Genomic DNA, 20,352 nt, shown 5'->3' on the forward strand with positions numbered 1-20,352 from the left:
TCTGTGGTCATATGAGTGTAAATCGGGCGAAAGCTATATATGGGAGATATATCCAAATCTGAACCGATTTCAACCAAATTTGGCACGCATAGCTACAATGCTAATTCTACTCCCTGTGCAAAATTTCAACTAAATCGGAGTTAAAAATTGGCCTCTGTGGTCATATGAGTGTAAATCGGGCGAAAGCTATATATGGGAGCTATATCTAAATCTGAACCGATTTCAATAAAATTTAGCACACTTGACTACACTACTAATTGTACTCCTAGTGCAAAATTTCAACCAAATTGGGGTAAAACTCTGGCTTCTGGGACCGTATTAGTCCATATCGGCCGAACGATATATAGAGAGAGATAGGTTAGATTAGGTGGCAGCCGATGTATCAGGCTCACTTAGACTATTCAGTCCATTGTGATACCACATTGGCGAACTTCTCTTTTATCACTGAGTGCTGCCCGATTCCATGTTAAACTCAATGACAAGGGACCTCCTTTTTATAGCCGAGTCCGAACGGCGTTCCACATTGCAGTGGAACCACTTAGAGGAGCTTTGAAACCCTCAGAAATATCACCAACATTACTGAGGTGGGATAATCCACCGCTGAAAGCTTTTTGGTGTTCGGTCGAAGTATGAATCGAACCCACGACCTTGTACATGCAAGGCGGGCATGCTAGCCATTGCACCACGGTGGCTCCCAAAGATATATATGGGAGCTATATCTAAATCTGAACCGATTTCAATAAAATTTGGCACAATTGACTATAGTACTAATTATTCTTCTTGTGCAAAATTTTAAGCAAATTAGCGTAAAACTCTGGCTTCTGGGGCCATAGAAGTCCATATCTAAATCTGAACCGATTTCTTCCAAAAACAATAGGGTTCTATTCTAACCCAAAACACATACTTGTGCCAAATTTAAAGTCGATTGGGCTAAAACTACGACCTAGACTTTGATTACAAAAATGTGTTCACGGACAGACGAACATGGCTATATTGACTCAGGAGCCCACCCTGAGCATTTTTGATTTGAAGAAATATCCCTATATAAAGGGTGATTCTTTTGAGGTTAGGATTTTCATGCATTAGTATTTGACAGATCACGTGGGATTTCAGACATGGTGTCAAAGAGAAAGATGCTCAGTATGCTTTGACATTTCATCATGAATAGACTTACTAACGAGCAACGCTTGCAAATCATTGAATTTTATTACCAAAATCAGTGGCAGAAAATCCGCTTTTTTATCGACAAATTTTGTTCAGCGATGAGGCTCATTTCTGGTTGAATGGCTACGTAAATAAGCAAAATTGCCGCATTTGGAGTGAAGAGCAACCAGAAGCCGTTCAAGAACTGCCCATGCATCCCGAAAAATGCACTGTTTGGTGTGGTTTGTACGCTGGTGGAATCATTGGACCGTATTTTTTCAAAGATGCTGTTGGACGCAACGTTACGGTGAATGGCGATCGCTATCGTTCGATGCTAACAAACTTTTTGTTGCCAAAAATGGAAGAACTGAACTTGGTTGACATGTGGTTTCAACAAGATGGCGCTACATGCCACACAGCTCGCGATTCTATGGCCATTTTGAGGGAAATCTTCGGAGAACAATTCATCTCAAGAAATGGACCGGTAAGTTGGCCACCAAGATCATGCGATTTGACGCCTTTAGACTATTTTTTGTGGGGCTACGTCAAGTCTAAAGTCTACAGAAATAAGCCAGCAACTATTCCAGCTTTGGAAGACAACATTTCCGAAGAAATTCGGGCTATTCCGGCCGAAATGCTCGAAAAAGTTGCCCAAAATTGGACTTTCCGAATGGACCACCTAAGACGCAGCCGCGGTCAACATTTAAATGAAATTATCTTCAAAAAGTAAATGTCATGGACCAATCTAACGTTTCAAATAAAGAACCGATGAGATTTTGCAAATTTTATGCGTTTTTTTTTAAAAAAAAGTTATCAAGCTCTTAACAAATCACCCTTTACAAAAAAATAAAGAAAACTTCAATCCTACTTTTACCATAGAAATTCCTTCGAAAGAATCTTTACAGCCTACTTCTGTTATCCAAATTCTAAATATAGTCTTCGTTTGCATACAAAACGAAAATCAGCTGATTTCGGTTTCTCTAAGCTCTATATAAACCAGGGTTGCCATTTTGGTCCGATCTTCCAAATAAATTATTAATTGTTAAATTTGGTCCGATGCACTATGGGGCAAATGACCGGATTCTGCGGTAAAAAGTCAATTTTTCGGTAGTTTAAATTGGAAAAACTGATAACGTTATTCCGTTTCACACATCCCAGTAGCTCGATATACAAAATATTAGAAACATATGGCAACTCATTGCCAACTCAAGCTGGCAAAGTTGGCTGTTTTAGATAGTTTACATTTTGAATCGCTAGTAAAAAAACACATTGTAGAAAATTAGCTGTAAAAATAAACAAATAAGCGAATATACATTGTGTAAAATGGAAAATAGTACTACAAGTACGTAAAATAATATAAAAATATTAAAAATTCGTTTGTGTGTAATGAAATGTGTTGTGTTAAAGTGTTATTTTTTTGTTCTATAATTTTCATGTAATGTTTGTGTTTCGTGGAATGGTACTTTCTGTACTCATGTGTATTCGCCGACATTTCGGTATGGGAAGAAAGGTTATTGTGTATACTTTCATGTGGTTGTAAGTTTAATTCCGGCAGAGTGCGGCTTACAATGAAAAAAGTCGGAATTCCTTTGGTGTCGTATTCCAAATTTTCAAGGAATGCAAAGTAAGCTTGTCCAATACACATACGTGTGCAAAATTTAAAGTCAATTGGTCAAAAATTGCGACCTAGACATTGAATACAAAACCACAGTCTAGTGCAGGGTATAAATATTAAAGGTTTCAGTGGACGTGTCAATAGGCGGATCGATCTGAAAATTTCCATGAGCTCTTCTGACGTTACACACAAAATTTTTCATTTCTTTGGAAAGTTTTCTCAAAATTTAATTTATATGGAAAATTTTCTTAAAATTTTATTTATATAGAAAATTTCGTCAAAACTTCTGTAGAAAATTTTGAAAAAATACCAATTGAATGAAAATTGACCAAAATCAATCAAATTCCAGTAGTCCGACCATCGCACTACACACAAAGAATTTTTTTCAGATTCAATCACGAAATTAATTGATCCAATTAATTTTTTAATTGAAATGTCTTCAATCACGAAAATGATAGTATCAATCACAGTTTTAATTGGGCATAGAAAAAATTCTTGATTAAAAAATTAATTGATTTCATTAGCAAATTTCAACTAAATTTTTAATTGATTCAATTAAAAATTTAATTGATGTTGATTGCAAAACTCAATTAATTTATTAATTAAAAAAGGTAACTATTTTCAATTACTTTCTGAATTGATTTAGAGTTCTTATTTAGATTAACAATTGATTGTTTGAAAAACATTTTTAATTAAAAATTTAAAAAAAGTCTCATCACGTTTTTTTAACTGAATTAGTCTTCCGAATTTGATTAAAAAGTTAATTGTATCAATTAATTTTTTAATTAAAAATTTTAAAATTTTCTATCATTGACTTAATTAACTTAATGTTTCTATCATGATTAAAAAGTTAATTGTACCAATTAATTTATTAATTGAAAAAATTTTCAACTTCAATTAACTTTTTAATTGGAATTATTTTGGTGACATTTTTTTCTGTGTATGCACAACCGATAAGTGCATTTTTGTAGTTTTTGCCTCAAAATCCGGTCGTTGGCCCCATACACAGAAAAAAATTTCACGAAAATTTTTCCAATTAAAATCTTAATTGAGTTTTAAAAAATATTCAATTAAAAATTTAATTGATTCAACAAATTTTTTAATTGAAATAAAAATCAATCACACAAATTAATAGTATCAATTAAATATTTAATTGGATCAATTAATTTTTTAGTTGACTGTCAATTAATTTTTTAATTGATACTATCATTTCTGCACACAAAAAAAAAATTTCTGATTCAATCACGAAATTAATTGATCCAATTAATTTTTTAATTGAAATGTCTTCAATCACGAAAATGATAGTATCAATCACAGTTTTAATTGGGCATAGAAAAAAATCTTGATTAAAAAATTAATTGATGTCATTACCAAATTTCAATTAATTTTTTAATTGATTCAATTAAAAATTTAATTGAGGTTGATTGCAAAACTCAATTAATTTATTAATTAAAAAAAGGTAACTATTTTCAATTACCTTTTGAATTGGTTTAGAATTTTTATTTGGATTAACAATTGATTGTTTGAAAAAAAAAATTAATTAAAAATTTAAAAAAATGTTAATCACTTTTTTTACTGACTTAGTCTTCCGAATTTGATTAAAAGTTTATTGTATCAATTAACTTTTTAATTAAAAATTTTAAAATTTTGAATCATTGACTTAATTAACTTAACGTTTCTATTTTGATTAAAAAGTTAATTGTACCAATTAATTTATTAATTGAAAAAAATTTCAACTTCAATTAACTTTTTAATTGGAAATATGTTGGTGATATTTTTTTCTGTGTGTGATTGAAGACATTTCAATTAAAAAATTAATTGGATCAATTAATTTCGTGATTGAATCAGAAAAAAATTCTTTGTGTGTAGTGCGATGGTCGGACTACTGGAATTTGATTGATTTTGGTCAATTTTCATTCAATTGGTATTTTTTCAAAATTTTCTACAGAAGTTTTGACGAAATTTTCTATATAAATAAAATTTTAAGAAAATTTTCCATATAAATTAAATTTTGAGAAAACTTTCCAAAGAAATGAAATTTGGAAAAATTTTCTATAGAAATAAAATGTTCACCAAATTTTCTATAAAACCAAAATTTTGAGAAATTTTTCCATAGAAATGAAATTTTGAGAAAATTTTCTATAGAAATTAAATTTTGAGATTTTTTTTTTATAGAAATAATATTTTGATAAAAATATCTATAGAAATAAAATTTTAACAAAATTTCCTATAGAAATAAAATTTTACAAAATTTTCTTTGAAATAAAATCTTAACGAAATTTTCTATAGAAATAAGATTTTGACAAAATTTTCTATAGAAACTAAATTTTGAGAAATTTTTTTATAGAAATAAAATTTTTACAAAATTTTCTATTAAATTAAATTAATTTTGAGAAAATTTGCCATAGAAATGAAATTTTGAGAAAATTTTCTATAGAAATAAAATTTTGAGAACATTTTCTATAGAAATCAAATTTTGACAAAATTTTCTACAAAACCAAAAATTTGAGAAAATTTTCCATAGAAATGAAATTTTGAATCTATTGAATTTAAATTTTGAGAATTTTTTTATTGAAATAAAATTTTGATAAAAATGTCTATAGAAATACAATTTTGACAAAATTTCGTATAGAAATAAAATTTAGCAAAATTTTCTTTCAACTAAAAAAAATAGAAAATTTTCTATAGAACCAAAATATTGACAAAACTTTTCATAGAAATGAAATTTTGAGAAATTTGTCTATAGAAATTAACTTTTGACAAAATTTTCTATAGAAATCAAATTTTGACAAAATTTTCTATAAAACCAAAATTTGGGAAAATGTTCCATAGAAATGAAATTTTGAGAAAATTGTTTATAGAAATTAAATTTTGAGAATTTTTTTTTATAGAAATAAAATTTTTACAAAATTTTCTATAGAACGAAAATTTTCCATAGAAATGAAATTTTGCGAAAATTTTCTATCGAAATAAAATTTTGAGAACGTTTTCTATAGAAATCAAATTTTGACAAAATTTTCTATAAAACCAAAATTTTGAGAAAATGTTCCATAGAAATTAAATTTTGAGAAAATTATCTATAGAAATTAAATTTTGAAAACTTTTTTTATAGAAATAAAATGTTTACAAAATTTTCTATAGAACCAAATTTTTTATAGAACCAAAATTTTGGGAAAATTTTCCATAGAAATGAAATTTTGAGAAAATTTTCTATAGAAATGAGATTTTGAGAAAATTTTCTATTGAAATGAAATTTTGAGAAAATTTTCTATAGAAATGAAATTTTGAGAAAATTTTCTATAGAAATAAAATTTTGACAAAATTTTCTATAGAAATAGAGTTTTGATAAAATTTTCTTTGAAATAAAATGTCAACAAAATTTTCTATAAAAATAAAATTTTGAAAAAAAATTATATGAAAATAAAATTATGCAAACATTTTCTACGAAAATAATAATATTTGCAATAATTTTGTACAGAAATATTTTTTTTTTTGGTTTTGTTTTTTATTTCCATATTATTATGTAACTATTAATCGATGTGCATAATTTTTATAAGATTGTTTCACGTACTACGGATTTGTACAACTAACTAACTAACTACAAAATTTTAAATGTGTGTTTCTTAAATTTGAAAAAAAAAAATTGTCGGTTGGTACGAATTTTTGTCCAATTTTGGAAAAATTATGGTGCAAAATAAAATTTCGTTGTAGCAACGCTGATCAATTGAGACGAAAATGAATGCGAACGAAAACGTAACGTTAAGGTGGGTATTAACCCTCTAATGCCCAATCCCGCCTTTAGGCGGGCTTCGTAAAATCAGGAAGCTTTTAATAAAACACACCTTAAGACAACAAAAATGGGTAAAATAAAAAGAAACCTTAGAAAAATCTGTTCAAGAGGCTTTGCAACATATACTGAATTTTACCGCATAAATTTTTCTTGTTTCGTTTTCTTGCTTTTGTGTCGTGAATATTTGAATATTTAATCAGCTGGCAAAAAAATTGGGGCATTAGAGGGTTAAGTTCGAGTTTAATGTGAGTATTAAGTTCGAGTTTAGCCGCTAAAATCGTAATTTTATCACTAAAGTGAAAACTGAATCAGTAAAAAAGGCATAAAATTATACATATTTATTACAAATTTTATAATAACTTGATGGGGAATAGCCCAAAGCAAATTTTAACATAGTTTGTATTCCTTAAAATGGATTATTAAAAAAAAGTAATCGTGAAAAAATGACGATTTCAGCGGCTAACCTCGAACTTAATACCCACTTTTAGCCGCTAAAATCGTATTTTTTTGCACGATTAATTTTCTTTAATAATCCATTTTAAGGAATACAAACTTTGTGAAAACTTGCTTTGGGCTATTCCCCATCAAGTTATAATAAAATTTGCAACAAATATGCATAATTGTATGCCTTTTTTACTGATTTAGTTTTCACTTTAGCGGCAAAACTCGAACTTAGTACTCACCTTTAAGGTGGGTATTAAGTTCGAGTTTAGCCGCTAAAATCGTCATTTTTTCACGATTACTTTTCTTTAATAATCCATTTTAATGAATACAAACTTTGTGAAAATTTGCTTTGGGGTATTCCGCATCAAGTTATATTGAAATCTGCAAAAAATATGTATAATTTTATGACTTTTTTACTGATTTAGTTTTCATTTTAGTGAAAATTAGCGGCTAAACTCGAACTTAATACCCACACAGAAAAAAATTTCAGGAAAATGTTTCCAATTAAAATATTAATTGAGTTTTAAAAATATTCAATTAAAAATTTAATTAAATCAACAAATTTTTTAATTGAAATAAAAATCAATCACACAAATTAATAGTATCAATTAATTTTTTAATTTGATCAATTAATTTTTTAATTGACTGTTAATTAATTTTCTAATTGATACTATCATTTCTGTGATTGAAGACATTTCAATTAAAAAATTAATTGGATCAATTAATTTCGTGATTGAATCACAAAAATTTTTTTTGTGTGCACCTTTACCACTAAAATTGGGTTTCTATAACTCGATTCGTTCGCATTCGCATTACATCTCAGCGCCATCAAGTAACGACTAGTGGTACTATAAACAGGGTTGAAATTTGAAATTATATCAAAATGTTCCCAGTCAAGTCCCAAACCACACTTAATCCTAAGCCTATAACAAAGGCAAACATTTTCCCAAGAAGTCGTCATTGACATGCAGAATATGCATAACAGGTGGCTCTGGCGAATTCCAATCGTTTACACCCCAAATTAATTTTTCAATCTTCGTCTCAATTGAAGAGTTGCCATACTTTTACCGTTTGAATTAAAAATGGGTGGGCGTAGTATTAGCATCCCAATAAACACCGGATGAGCGTTTTTCAAACAACTTTTCAGTTTGAGGGTAAATAAAATGTTCAACATAAATTCAACTCGACTTGAAACAGCTCATCTTCAATACATCTTCAAATTGTCTGAGAATTACATCCAATTTGGCAAAATGTTGACGAAATCTTTGAAAAGGTGTTGATGATAATATGAGAAAACTTTGACAAAACACTACCCTAAAATGCAACGAAAAAACCATGTGGTTTTCAATACTTGTTTGTGCAACGAAGTTCGTGGTCAATTGGAAGAAATAAAAAACTTGGAAAATTTTAGACAAAAAACTGATTTTACTCCAAATAGTTTCTAATAATAGGTAAGTGAAAATAAAAAAAATGAAATGAAACTTTAAGGAAGACACTAAATATATATCTCTTTGCCGAAAACTAAAATTATCGATTCTACGTTCTTGAAAACATTAAAAAGCTGACCGTTGAAAAAAGTTAATTTAATTGGACAATTAACTAGAACTGCTTCAAATAGTTTATAATAATTGGTAAGTCAATATGAAAAATTAAATCAACACTTTAGAGAAGTCACTAAATTTAAATCTCATTGCAGAAAACTAAAATATTTGGATGCTGCATTCTTGGAAACATTAAGAGGTTGACCAATGACAAAATGATGGTGGCTTATGGAAAAGAAAAAGTTTCCATAAATCAAAGTGCAACGAATTAAACTTGGTATTTATGCTTTCCCATATCATCAACTACTGGATGATAATTCGCATGACATCGATAGTTTAATTTACATCGCATCAGCGGTTTAATTTGTTATTTTGTGAATTGAAATTGATGGACATTTATTTTAACTCTCTGGTCATCAAGTTCCTGGCAAATTGCCCGAATTTTAATGAGTTTTACAACAATTGTGTGACACCAACGTTATTGAGGAAATCGAATTTTGTGGTTTTCAATACATTTTGTGCCACGAAGTACTTGGTAAGTTGGAAGAAATACAAAAAATTTAAATATTTTTGACATAAGACTGAAATTACTCCAAAACGCTTACTATAATTGGTAAGTCAACATAAAAAGTGAAATGAAAACATAATGGAAATCACAAAACTCGTTAAATTTGCAGAAAACTAAAATCATTGGGTATTATATTCTTGGAAGATGTTGACCGGTGAAAAAATGATGAAGGAAACAACAAAGAAAAGATTCCAGAAGACTTGCAAAGTGCAACCAATTAAACCAATGTGCAACAATTAATATATCAAGAACTTCTGGATGAAAATATGCATTACATCAATTTACATTCCGTCCTCAGTTTGATATTTTGTGAATTCCTCTTGATGGAATCTATTCTAACACGCAAGCCAGCAAGTTCCTCGATAGTAATTATTTAAAATTGGCAGCATATTAATTAATAAATAATTAATTAATAGTGTGACACCAACATTATGGAGGAAATCGAATTATACATGTAAAAATGTTTAAGACATTTAAAGTTGTATTGATAGTTTTAGTTATTAATACGTTTAAAAAGATAATTATGTTTTGATGGGTATTATATTAATATTTTTATATATTATTTATGTTATTTTTGATATTATATTTTTAACGAAAAAAAATTAATAAAATTTACAAAATCCCTAGAAATTTAGTGTTGACTTTCAGTTAGAACTGGGATTGACTTTCATGCAAATTGTGGTTAGAAAATATTCGCAGCAATGTTAATTTTTAATTTGTCTCACATTGAAAACTGTTTGAGAAATTATTGAGTAGCGATGCACTTCAATTTGAGTATTACAATTGAGAGATTATTGCTATTGTGTTGAATTTTACTGTTGAGGGTAATGTCTGTTTATTGTTGAGAACGCGATTTTCTCAACAATTTCTCAACCTGAATATTACCCTAATCCTTTGAAAAAATGTTTGAAAAATTATTGCATTTTAGCATTTTTCAAACGCTTGTGTTTATTGGGATAGGCCAATTATATATAGAGACATCCCAATAAACACAAACATTTGAAAAATGCTAAATTTCAACAATTTTTCAAACATTTTTTCAAAGGATTAGGGTAATATTCAAGTTGAGAAAGTGTTGAGAAAATCGCGTTCTCAACAAAAAACAGACATTACCCTCAACAGTAAAATTCAACACATTAGCAATAATATCTCAAGTGTTATCCTCAAATTGAAATGCATCGCTACTCAATTATTTGTCAAACTATTTTCGATGAGAGTCAAATTCAAAATTAACATCGTTGCAAATACTTTTCAACCTAAATGTGTATGAATGATATCACCACTTCAAATTGAAAGTCAAAGCCAAAATTCTATGAATTTTGTATAATTTATTCATGTTCATCAAAATAAAATATATAATACACTACACTACAATACCAATTGATAAATAATAATCTTATTAAACATATCAACAAATAAGAAAAAAAAAAAACAAACAACAAAACTTTAAATATCTTAAACATTATTAGTAAACACTTTTGCATTGATAATTCGATTTCCTTCCTTTTGGTGTCATAAAACAGCATTAAAATGTATTAACATGCGGCCAATTTGAAATTAGGAACGTACTGGACCACGTGTTAGAATTGATTTCCAGCAGAAGGAAGTCACAAAATATCCATTTTAAACTGATAATAGCATATGAATTAAACTGACGATGTGATGCACATTTTCATCCAGAAGTTGTTGATTTCAACAATTTGTTGTTTTTAACAATTTTAATTGGTTGCACTTGTAATGCTTCTGGAAACTTTTTCTTGTCGATAAGCCACTCATTTTTCATTGGTCAACTTCTTAATGTTTGCAAGAATGTAGAATCCAAAGATTTTAGTTTTCTGCAAAGAGATTTAAATTTAGTGACTTCTCTAAAGTGTTGATATAATTTTTCATATTGACGTACCAATTATTATAAACTATTTGAAGCAGTTCCAGTTAATTGTCCACCATTTTTTCATCGGTCAGCTTTTTAATGTTTTCAAGAACGTAGAATCCATAATTTTAGTTTTCTGCAAAGAGATATACATTTAGTGACTTCCTTAAAGTTTTATTTCATTTTTTTATTTTCACTTACCTATTTTTATAAACTATTTGGTTATTTGTCTAAAATTTTCCATTTTTTTTTTATTTTTTGCAATTGACCACGAACTTCGTTGCACAAATAAGTATTGAAAACCACATGGTTTTTTCGTTGCATTTTAGGGTAGTGTTTTGTCAAAGTTTTCTCATATTATCTTCAACACTTTTTCAAAGATTTCGTCAACATTTTGGCAAATTGGAAGTAATTCGCAAACACTTTGAAGATGTATTGAAGATGAGCTATTTCAAGTCAAGTTGAATTTATGTTGAAAATTATATTTACCCTCAAACTGAAAAGTTGTTGCATTTGAAAAACGCTCATCCTGTGTTTATTGGAATACTTTGATAATTCACTATGGTTTTGTTTATTTGCACATAGACCAAGAAAATATAGAGATTGAGATGTCTATACCTTCCTTGGTCTATGATTTGCAGTGCAGTCATTCCACTCAATTGCGCAGTCAAGTGACTCCATTTCTTTATGGAAAACGAGAATAACCGTACAAATCTGTCAATTTGCATTACAAAAAAGGTGTGGATGGATAGAATATTATAAGCTTTTACAATATTTGGTGTTTCAACAAGAGAACAAACGAAAGAAAACAAATTAAAGCCAAATTAAAAAATCACTCAATTGCAGACGAAAAAGAGCCCTCTACGGTGTGCAGACAAACTACAGCGCTGTGAATTCACTTGAGATGTCTATCAGAGAACGGCCGCGATCTACCGCAACCGACCAGTGTATTTAGTAAACACCAATATTAGCAATCTTAAAACACCAATTGGTAAAAAAATGTCAACCACCAATATCCAATGCAACCGATGACTGTCGGTGTTTGCATAGACCAATTAAAATAGAGACATACCTTGATAATTCACCATGGTGTTGTTTATTTGCAGTGCGCAGTCATTCCACTCAATTGCGCAGTCAAGTGACTCAATTTCTTTTTGGAAAACGAGAATTACCGTACAAATCAGTCAATTTGCATTACGAAAAAGATGTGGATGTATAGAATTTTACATGTTTTTCCAATATTTGGTGTTTCATCAAAAGAACAAACGAAAGAAACCAAATTAAAGCCAAATTTAAAAATCACTCAATTGCAGACGAAAAAGAGCCATCTACGGTGTGCAGACAAACTACAGCGCTGTGAATTCACTTTCGTTGTCTATACCTTCCTTGGTCTATGGTGTTTGTTAGTATGAGTGTTGGTCTCTCGAAAACACCGTAGTAAAGCAAGCACACAAATTGGTTACCCATATCTCAGCAGTTTGCTATTCTCTTGTTTGGTACTCTCTCAATTATCTTGAGCTAATGCCAACTGCTAGTAATTGTTGTTGTTGAGTGCAATCACACTTAAGTGCCAGCCTCGTTTTTTGTTTACCGAGCGTTGTTACGATGTCGATTGCTTTAAGATTGCAAGACACTGCATACGAACATTGTTATATACTATTGGTGTTTTTATTCTCGCATTTGTATTAGAGGTGTGCACGTGACACCAAATTGTCGTGACTCACGAAAATTTTCGTGACTCGCGCATGAGTCGTTAGTCACACTCTTGTCAACGGCGTGAGTGTGGGTGAGCGTGATTAACAAACCAAAATGTCGTGCGTGGGCGTGAGTCACGAAAACAATATCTTCGTGAGTGTGCGTGAGTAACGAATTACACTCTCGAAAATAATTGGTGTTTTTATTCTCGCATTTGTATTAGAGGTGTGCACGTGGCACCAAATTGTCGTGACTCACGCGTGAGTCGTTAGTGACACTCTTGTCAACGGCGTGAGTGTGGGTGAGCGTTATTAACCAACTAAAATGTCGTGAGTGGGCGTAAGTCACGAAAACAATATCTTCGTGAGTGTGCGTGAGTAACGAATTACACTCACGAAAATAATCCCCCTCTCCAACATAAAACGCTTAAAAGTTAAATTCATTTGCAATTTTAGTAACACCTAGGATGTTAAGAGTTTAATAACGCTCTCGATTTCAATCGTGCTCATGATTGCAGACACGTCCCTCAGGTAAATTACTCAGCTAAAACAGCTAACATAACCCCATACTACATTTTTACCATCAGGTAGTCTTTCCCCCGGTTAAAAATTACTCGGAAGATGAAAAATGGTCGTATGCGAGTCTAAAATAAAAAAAATCAGTTGTATTTATATAAAAGTTACTTTGATAAAATGTAGGCCCTACTAGTATAGTTTTGGATATGTTTGTTATGTATGATAACAGATGTTAAACCCCATCTTCTTCATTACTTTACATAAATTTGAAATATATAAATAAATCAAAATTTGATAAATTTTTTCTATTATTGGGGCATATGTTTGGTTTTTGGCGATTTTCTTACAAATTTCTCAAATAGAATTTTAAGCTAATGACTAGAAGAAATGTTACACAAGGCAAAGGAATCAACAGGTTTGCTTCAATTGTGTTTGAATTCAAGTTGAATACACCTATGCTTTGGTGTGATTAAACTGAATGTAACAGTGTCGCCAGTTAGTGTACGCGGCCGCTGAGCAACACTGATTTTTTCTGTATATTTACACTGAACAACACTTAACATTAAGTGCTACACGATTCATATTAAAATTTGTCAACAAATTTATACAAATAAATACAATTTTTTTAAATAACTAAAAAAACAGTTGAGAATCGTCATCATTTCCATATTGTAGCAACATTTCGGCAATGTTCTGCCTTGGATACTAGTTATACTGGCAACAAGTGAATACTGTTCCGGAAGTGAATTTCCAAAGCATCACGGGTAAGGATTTGTATGCATTGGACATTGGTTATGATAGGTAAGCAATTTCACAAATTAAGGTGGCCGGCTATGTATCCTGGCAAAATGCATGTTTGCCAGGAGTGTTATCAAATTGGAGGCTAATCTACTCGAAGTCTTTCATACGTCATTCAAAGTGTTCGCAAGTTTTAAATTCAACATTATTCCTTCCGTTTCTACGATCCTATTCTGTGCATCTATCTCTGCTGGAAATTTAGGTCTCCCATGAGACCAGTAATGTGAAAAAATCGGATTACTTCCTGGATTTTCAGTTCTGTTGGCGACATAGTGGCTTAAACAGTCCAATCGGCTCTTTACGTACATTCCTCCGTGGTTTGGCCCAACTATCAGGCAAGTGCAGCCGCCTACATTCCTATCTATAAGCGATTGATAGCAGCGTAGATGACGTGTGTCCCATCTGCAAACAAGGACCACACGTGTCATGTGGTCGCCTTTTCGCTTGCCAGCTAAACCTACTCCACTCACCACCAGATCACTCTGGATACATCCCATCTTAGTCGCAGAGTTTCTTGATTTGGATACAAGCTGAAGTACTAAAGCGCATAAGATAAATAAAAATGGATGACATCTTAATAAACTGTTACAACAACGACAACTGGAATTAATGACTTAATGGTGCAGAATGTGGGGATGAATTTGCGAAGAATTCATAGCCAAATTGTTTAGGGACTATAGTGGCCTAATTGGACATTAGATATAGAATAAGTTTACATTTTTTATTGTATAAGTTTATTTGCAAATTACTTTTTTTATAAAATATTTCCCAATTTTATTTCTAGGCAGTAAAAGAAGAGATGAGATCTAGCGGTGAAATATCCGCAATCAATAATTTGGAACAGTAATAAAAAACTAATACAACAAACATACAAAAAGTACAAAGCTAAAAAAATTAACTAAATTAATTATTATCCAATTTGACGGAAAAAATAATAAACGTTAATCCACACAGAATGGAATCAAACGATCTAACACAACTTTCAGAAGAGCTCATACAGCGCTTAGGAAGTGGTGGAGATTTAGGTAATAATTTAAGAAATTTGCCGAGAGAATATACACATTTATTGATTTATTTTTTTCCAGAAGGCATAATGGCAAATGAACTATTCCAACAAGATGATTTGTATATAAATCAAGATGACAGTAGTTCCAATGTGGGTTCAGATAATGAAATTATTATGCACATGGATATAAGAGAACCGCTAAGAACATTACAGTAAGCTATTTGAAAAACAAAAAGAAAAATTAAACATTATTAAAAAATTTAAAATTTTTACAGAAAATTATTAGAGAAAAAAGTTGGTCTTAGTCTACAAGGCTACGAATTTTGGTTACAAGATGCCCAGGAGGTAGGCTATAATAGCACACTATATATACCCCGTTTAAATATATTTCGATTTCAGTTGGAACCCCATAAAAATCTTGTCGACCAATGTGTCAAAGGAGAAGGCTTGGTTCAAATAAATGTTGAAATCAAATACATAATAAAACGTATTAATATCCTAGATGTATTAAAGCCTACAGAGGATGCACTGGGTAAGTTACAAATCATTTTTTAAAAGAAAAATAAAATATGGATATATTTCTATTCTTAGCTGCCCTAGCTGCTGAAGAAGCCTATAAAACTGATGCTTCTACCGATGATGAGATACCCATACGTACTAGCGAATCACATGATGATACTGAAGAAGAATCAAAACCTAAGAAGGCCAAACTCACAGAGGTTACATCAACGACAATTCCTACGCTTAAAGAGAAACCTTGCCTCAATTGGGTCTTGGACAATAAATTTCGAAAAGAACAGATTCGTCTTAAAATACCCGAAGATCCAAATCACTGGACGACGCTTCAAGTGAAATATTGGTTCCAGTGGGCGGTGCGAGAATTTGGTTTGGTAAGTGTAATTTGTTCTCTATGCAATTTAATACATGGGGAAAGTTACAACTTCTACAAAAACGGATAACATACTCTCAATGGACTTGAATGTATGTATATGTAATACGAAAATCCAAAAATTTCTTTTCTATAGAAAATTTTGTCAATATTTTATTTCTATAGAAAATTTTGTCAAAATTGTATTTCTATAGAAAGTTTTGTCAAAATTTTATTTCTAGAAAATTTTCTCAAAATTTTATTTATATAGAACATTTTCCTAAAATTTTATTTCTATAGAAAATTTTCCTAAAATTTTGTTTCTATAGTTAATTTTCTCAAAATTTTATTCCTATAGAAAATGTAAAAATTGTATTTCTATAGAAAATTTTCCCAATTTAGTCAATGCATGGGAGCCACCGTGGTGCAATGGTTAGCATGCCCGTCTTGCATTCACAAGGTCGTGGTTTCGATTCCTGCTTCGACCGAACACCAACAAGTTTTTCAGCGGTGGATTATCCCACCTCAGTAATGCTGGTGACATTTCTGAGGGTTTCAAAGCTTTTCGAAGTGGTTTCACTGCAATGTGGAATGCCGTTCGGACTCGGCCTTTTCATTGAGCTTAACATGGAATCGGACAGCACTCAGTGATAAGAGAGAAGTTCAACAAAGTGGTATCACAATGTACTGAATAGTCTAAGTGAGCCTGATACCTGATAACCTCTGGCAAGCGGCATAACAATCTGATTTTGTCAAAATTTTATTTCTAGAAAATTTTGTCAAAATTTTATTTCTCGAAAATTTTCTCAAAATTTTATTTCTATAGAAAATTATCTCAAAATATTACTTCTGTAAACATTTTTCACAAAATTTTATTTCTGTAGAAAATTTTCTCAAAATTTTATTTTTTTGAAAAAATTGATAAAATTTTATTTCTACAGAATTTTCCTAAAATTGTATTTCTATAGTTAATTTTCTCAAAATTTTATTTCTATAGAAAATTTTCTCAAAATTTTATTTCTATAGAAAATTTTCCCAAAATTCTATTTCTATAGAAAATTTTGTCAAAATTTTATTTATTAGAAAATTTTGTCAAAATTTTATTTATATAGAAAATTTTGTCAAAATTTTATTTCTATAGAAAATTTTTCAATATTTTATTTCTATAGAAAATTTTCTCAAAATTTTATTTATACAGAAAATTGTATCAAAATTTTATTTCTACAGAAAATTTTCTCAAAATTTTATTTCTATAGACAATTTTTTAAACATTTTATTTCTCACTGCAAAATATTAACATTAAAATTCCTTAAATTTCAGCTGAATGCTCACATCAGCGATTGGTGTATATCAGGTCGACAGTTATGTGCTCTGACACATGAAGAGTTTCGCAAGAAAATTCCCTCTGATCCAGGAAATGTTTTCTGGACGCACATACAATTGCTCAGAGAATGTAAATTTGTGTCTGTAGTCCACAAAGCTGCTGAGACTGCACTTGCCACAGATGAAACTACATCAAACGATCTGGATGCATTGGGTCTAAATATATTAGCCAATTCAGCAAGAGAGCCTAAAATTATGCGTAAGACATTCCATAATTTGAAAAAGGAAAGTAAGTATAAGAAAACACAGAAAAGTGTGTAATGAAATACTAATTTATTATTTCTTCTTTTTTGGTTTATAGCTGCAGCTTTAAGTGAATTAAATATATCGGCAAATAGTCTGGTTCAATCCAATTTGGGACACACTTCATATGGCATAGGAACTGGCAATAATGGTCAAGTGCAGCTATGGCAATTTTTACTCGAAATACTTACCGATCGTGAACATGTCGACATAATACAATGGGTCGGTGAAGATGGTGAATTTAAATTATCCGATCCTGAAAAGGTTGCTCGCCTCTGGGGCGAAAAGAAAAACAAACCAGCCATGAATTATGAGAAACTATCACGGGCCTTACGTTATTACTATGATGGTGATATGATTTCAAAAGTATCCGGTAAACGTTTTGCCTATAAATTCGATTGTGACCTTCGGCTATTAATTGGCTATACAGCTGCAGAATTGTCAGCTTTGGTAAATGAAAAATCCTTCGTTGATGAATCTGTTTACCTGGAGAAAATGGATTCAAAAACAGATGAAGAATGACCCTGGGTTAAAGTTAAGGAAGAACCATTGTTTACATTACTCGAAGAACACATTATTGAGGATAATGTGGAGATAAAACCGGATTGAAATCCGCCTATTCTATTTATATCTATAATTGAGTTTCTATTTCTATTTTTTAATTACATAGTATTTTATTTTATTTCGTTATTCTTTATTCTCATTAACAAACACATGTGGCTATTTTGTTTACGAAAGAAAAAAAAACTACATTCATCGTTTATATATAAATATTTTTGATTTATTTTAGTTTTTAAATAGGCTATATCCAATATGAAATTGTGCTGAGAAAAAAAACGTCATTACAGACTATCCATTTATTTTTATTTTTAATTTTGACATCGAAACAACTATTTACAAAACAAAGAATAAAACTCAAATATCTTAACCTAATACTGTTTGTTAACAATCAACTATTGTTGCCGCAAAAATACGGGTTTTGTTGTTTGTAATTGAATAAATTCTATATATATAATTATTTATAAGAAATCAATAAAAATAGGTATATTTTTTATACAAAGTAATTTGTAAATAAATTTGTTTTACTATAAGAGGTTGTAGACTTTTAAAATTTTTAGGATACTATTACCTCTTACTCGACTTAACAAAAGTTTATTTCATTAGAAAATGTCAAAATTTTATTTCTATAGAAAATTTTGTGGAAAAATTTTATTTATATAGAAAATTTTGCCAAATTTTTATTTCTATAGAAAGTTTTTTCAAAATTCTATTTCTATAGACAATTTTGTCAAAATTTTATTTCAGTAGAAAATTTTGTCAAAATTTTACTTCAGTAGGAAGTTTTGTCAACATTTTATTTCAGCAGAAAATTTTGTCAACATTTTATTCCGTAGAAAATTTTGTCAAAATTATATTTCTATAGAAAATTTTGTCAAAATTTTATTTCAGTAGCAATTTTTTTTAAAATTTTATTTCAGTAGAACATTTTGTCAAAATTTTATTTCAGTAGCAAAATTTGTCAAAATCTTATTTCTATAGAAAATTTTGTCAACATTTTATTCAGTAGAATATTTTGTCAAAATTGTAGTTCTATAAAAAATTTTGTCAAAATTTTATTTCCATAGAAAATTTTGTCAAAATTGTATTTCTATAAGAAATTTTGTCAAAATTTCATTTTTAAAGAAATTTTTGCAAAAAGTTTATTTCAATAGAAAATTTTGTCAAAATTTTATGTCAGTAGAAAATTTTGTCAAAATTTTATTTTAGCAGTAAATTTTGTTAAAATTTTATTTCTGTAGAAAATTGTGTCAACTGAACTCAAATCGGCTATCAATGTAAAACCTTTTTTCGGAGGGTTCAAGTGTGGTTTTTGTTGGGTTTAATAAACTGCCTGAATTTATTCTGATAATTGGTTGATAGTTTTGCTGCAAGTAGAGGATGCTGATGAGGAATGTGGTAATTCCGAAACGTGCGTCCATCCAACCATCTTGCAGTCTATAGGGCTTTGCCCAAATAAATTTGACAAACATTCTTTTCCTCTGTTGATTAAGCTACACTTGTTTTAGTCAATGTTTGGTTTTATATTTCTATAGAAAATTTTGTCAAAATTTTATTTCAGTAGCAATTTTTTTTAAAATTTTATTTCAGTAGAACATTTTGTCAAAATTTTATTTCAGTAGCAAAATTTGTCAAAATCTTATTTCTATAGAAAATTTTGTCAACATTTTATTCAGTAGAATATTTTGTCAAAATTGTAGTTCTATAAAAAATTTTGTCAAAATTTTATTTCCATAGAAAATTTTGTCAAAATTGTATTTCTATAAGAAATTTTGTCAAAATTTCATTTTTAAAGAAATTTTTGCAAAAAGTTTATTTCAATAGAAAATTTTGTCAAAATTTTATGTCAGTAGAAAATTTTGTCAAAATTTTATTTTAGCAGTAAATTTTGTTAAAATTTTATTTCTGTAGAAAATTGTGTCAACTGAACTCAAATCGGCTATCAATGTAAAACCTTTTTTCGGAGGGTTCAAGTGTGGTTTTTGTTGGGTTTAATAAACTGCCTGAATTTATTCTGATAATTGGTTGATAGTTTTGCTGCAAGTAGAGGATGCTGATGAGGAATGTGGTAATTCCGAAACGTGCGTCCATCCAACCATCTTGCAGTCTATAGGGCTTTGCCCAAATAAATTTGACAAACATTCTTTTCCTCTGTTGATTAAGCTACACTTGTTTTAGTCAATGTTTGGTTTTAAGCTGCAAAAAAAAAAAAACAACAACAATGCTTAAAGAACAAAACCAACAATAACAAAACAAAAAGAATAAACATGTTGTCAAAATTTTATTTCTATAGAAAATTTTGTCCAATTTTTATT

The 20,352-nt window shown here is 29.7% G+C and overlaps 1 protein-coding gene across 3 annotated transcripts; it reads left to right on the forward strand.

Annotated features, from left to right (window-relative positions):
* The first annotated feature begins 13,729 nt into the window (after positions 1-13,729).
* Positions 13,730-18,555, forward strand: Ets97D (DNA-binding protein Ets97D). Of its 3 annotated transcripts, none has more exons than XM_075291960.1 (8): positions 13,730-13,982; positions 14,764-15,004; positions 15,065-15,197; positions 15,261-15,330; positions 15,385-15,517; positions 15,577-15,875; positions 17,174-17,465; positions 17,538-18,555. In XM_075291960.1, the coding sequence occupies exons 2-8, from the start codon at positions 14,935-14,937 to the stop codon at positions 17,999-18,001; spliced, it is 1,461 nt and encodes a 486-aa protein (XP_075148075.1). In that variant the 5' UTR covers positions 13,730-13,982; positions 14,764-14,934; the 3' UTR covers positions 18,002-18,555. The 3 variants fall into 3 exon arrangements, with proteins under 3 accessions (XP_075148075.1, XP_075148068.1, XP_075148082.1); XM_075291953.1 differs by having other exon boundaries at positions 13,730-13,945; XM_075291967.1 differs by having other exon boundaries at positions 13,730-13,945; positions 15,068-15,197.
* Positions 18,556-20,352: the final 1,797 nt, after the last annotated feature.

The sequence above is a fragment of the Haematobia irritans genome, chromosome 1 (assembly GCF_050003625.1).
Source record: "Haematobia irritans isolate KBUSLIRL chromosome 1, ASM5000362v1, whole genome shotgun sequence".
NCBI lineage: Eukaryota > Metazoa > Arthropoda > Insecta > Diptera > Muscidae > Haematobia > Haematobia irritans.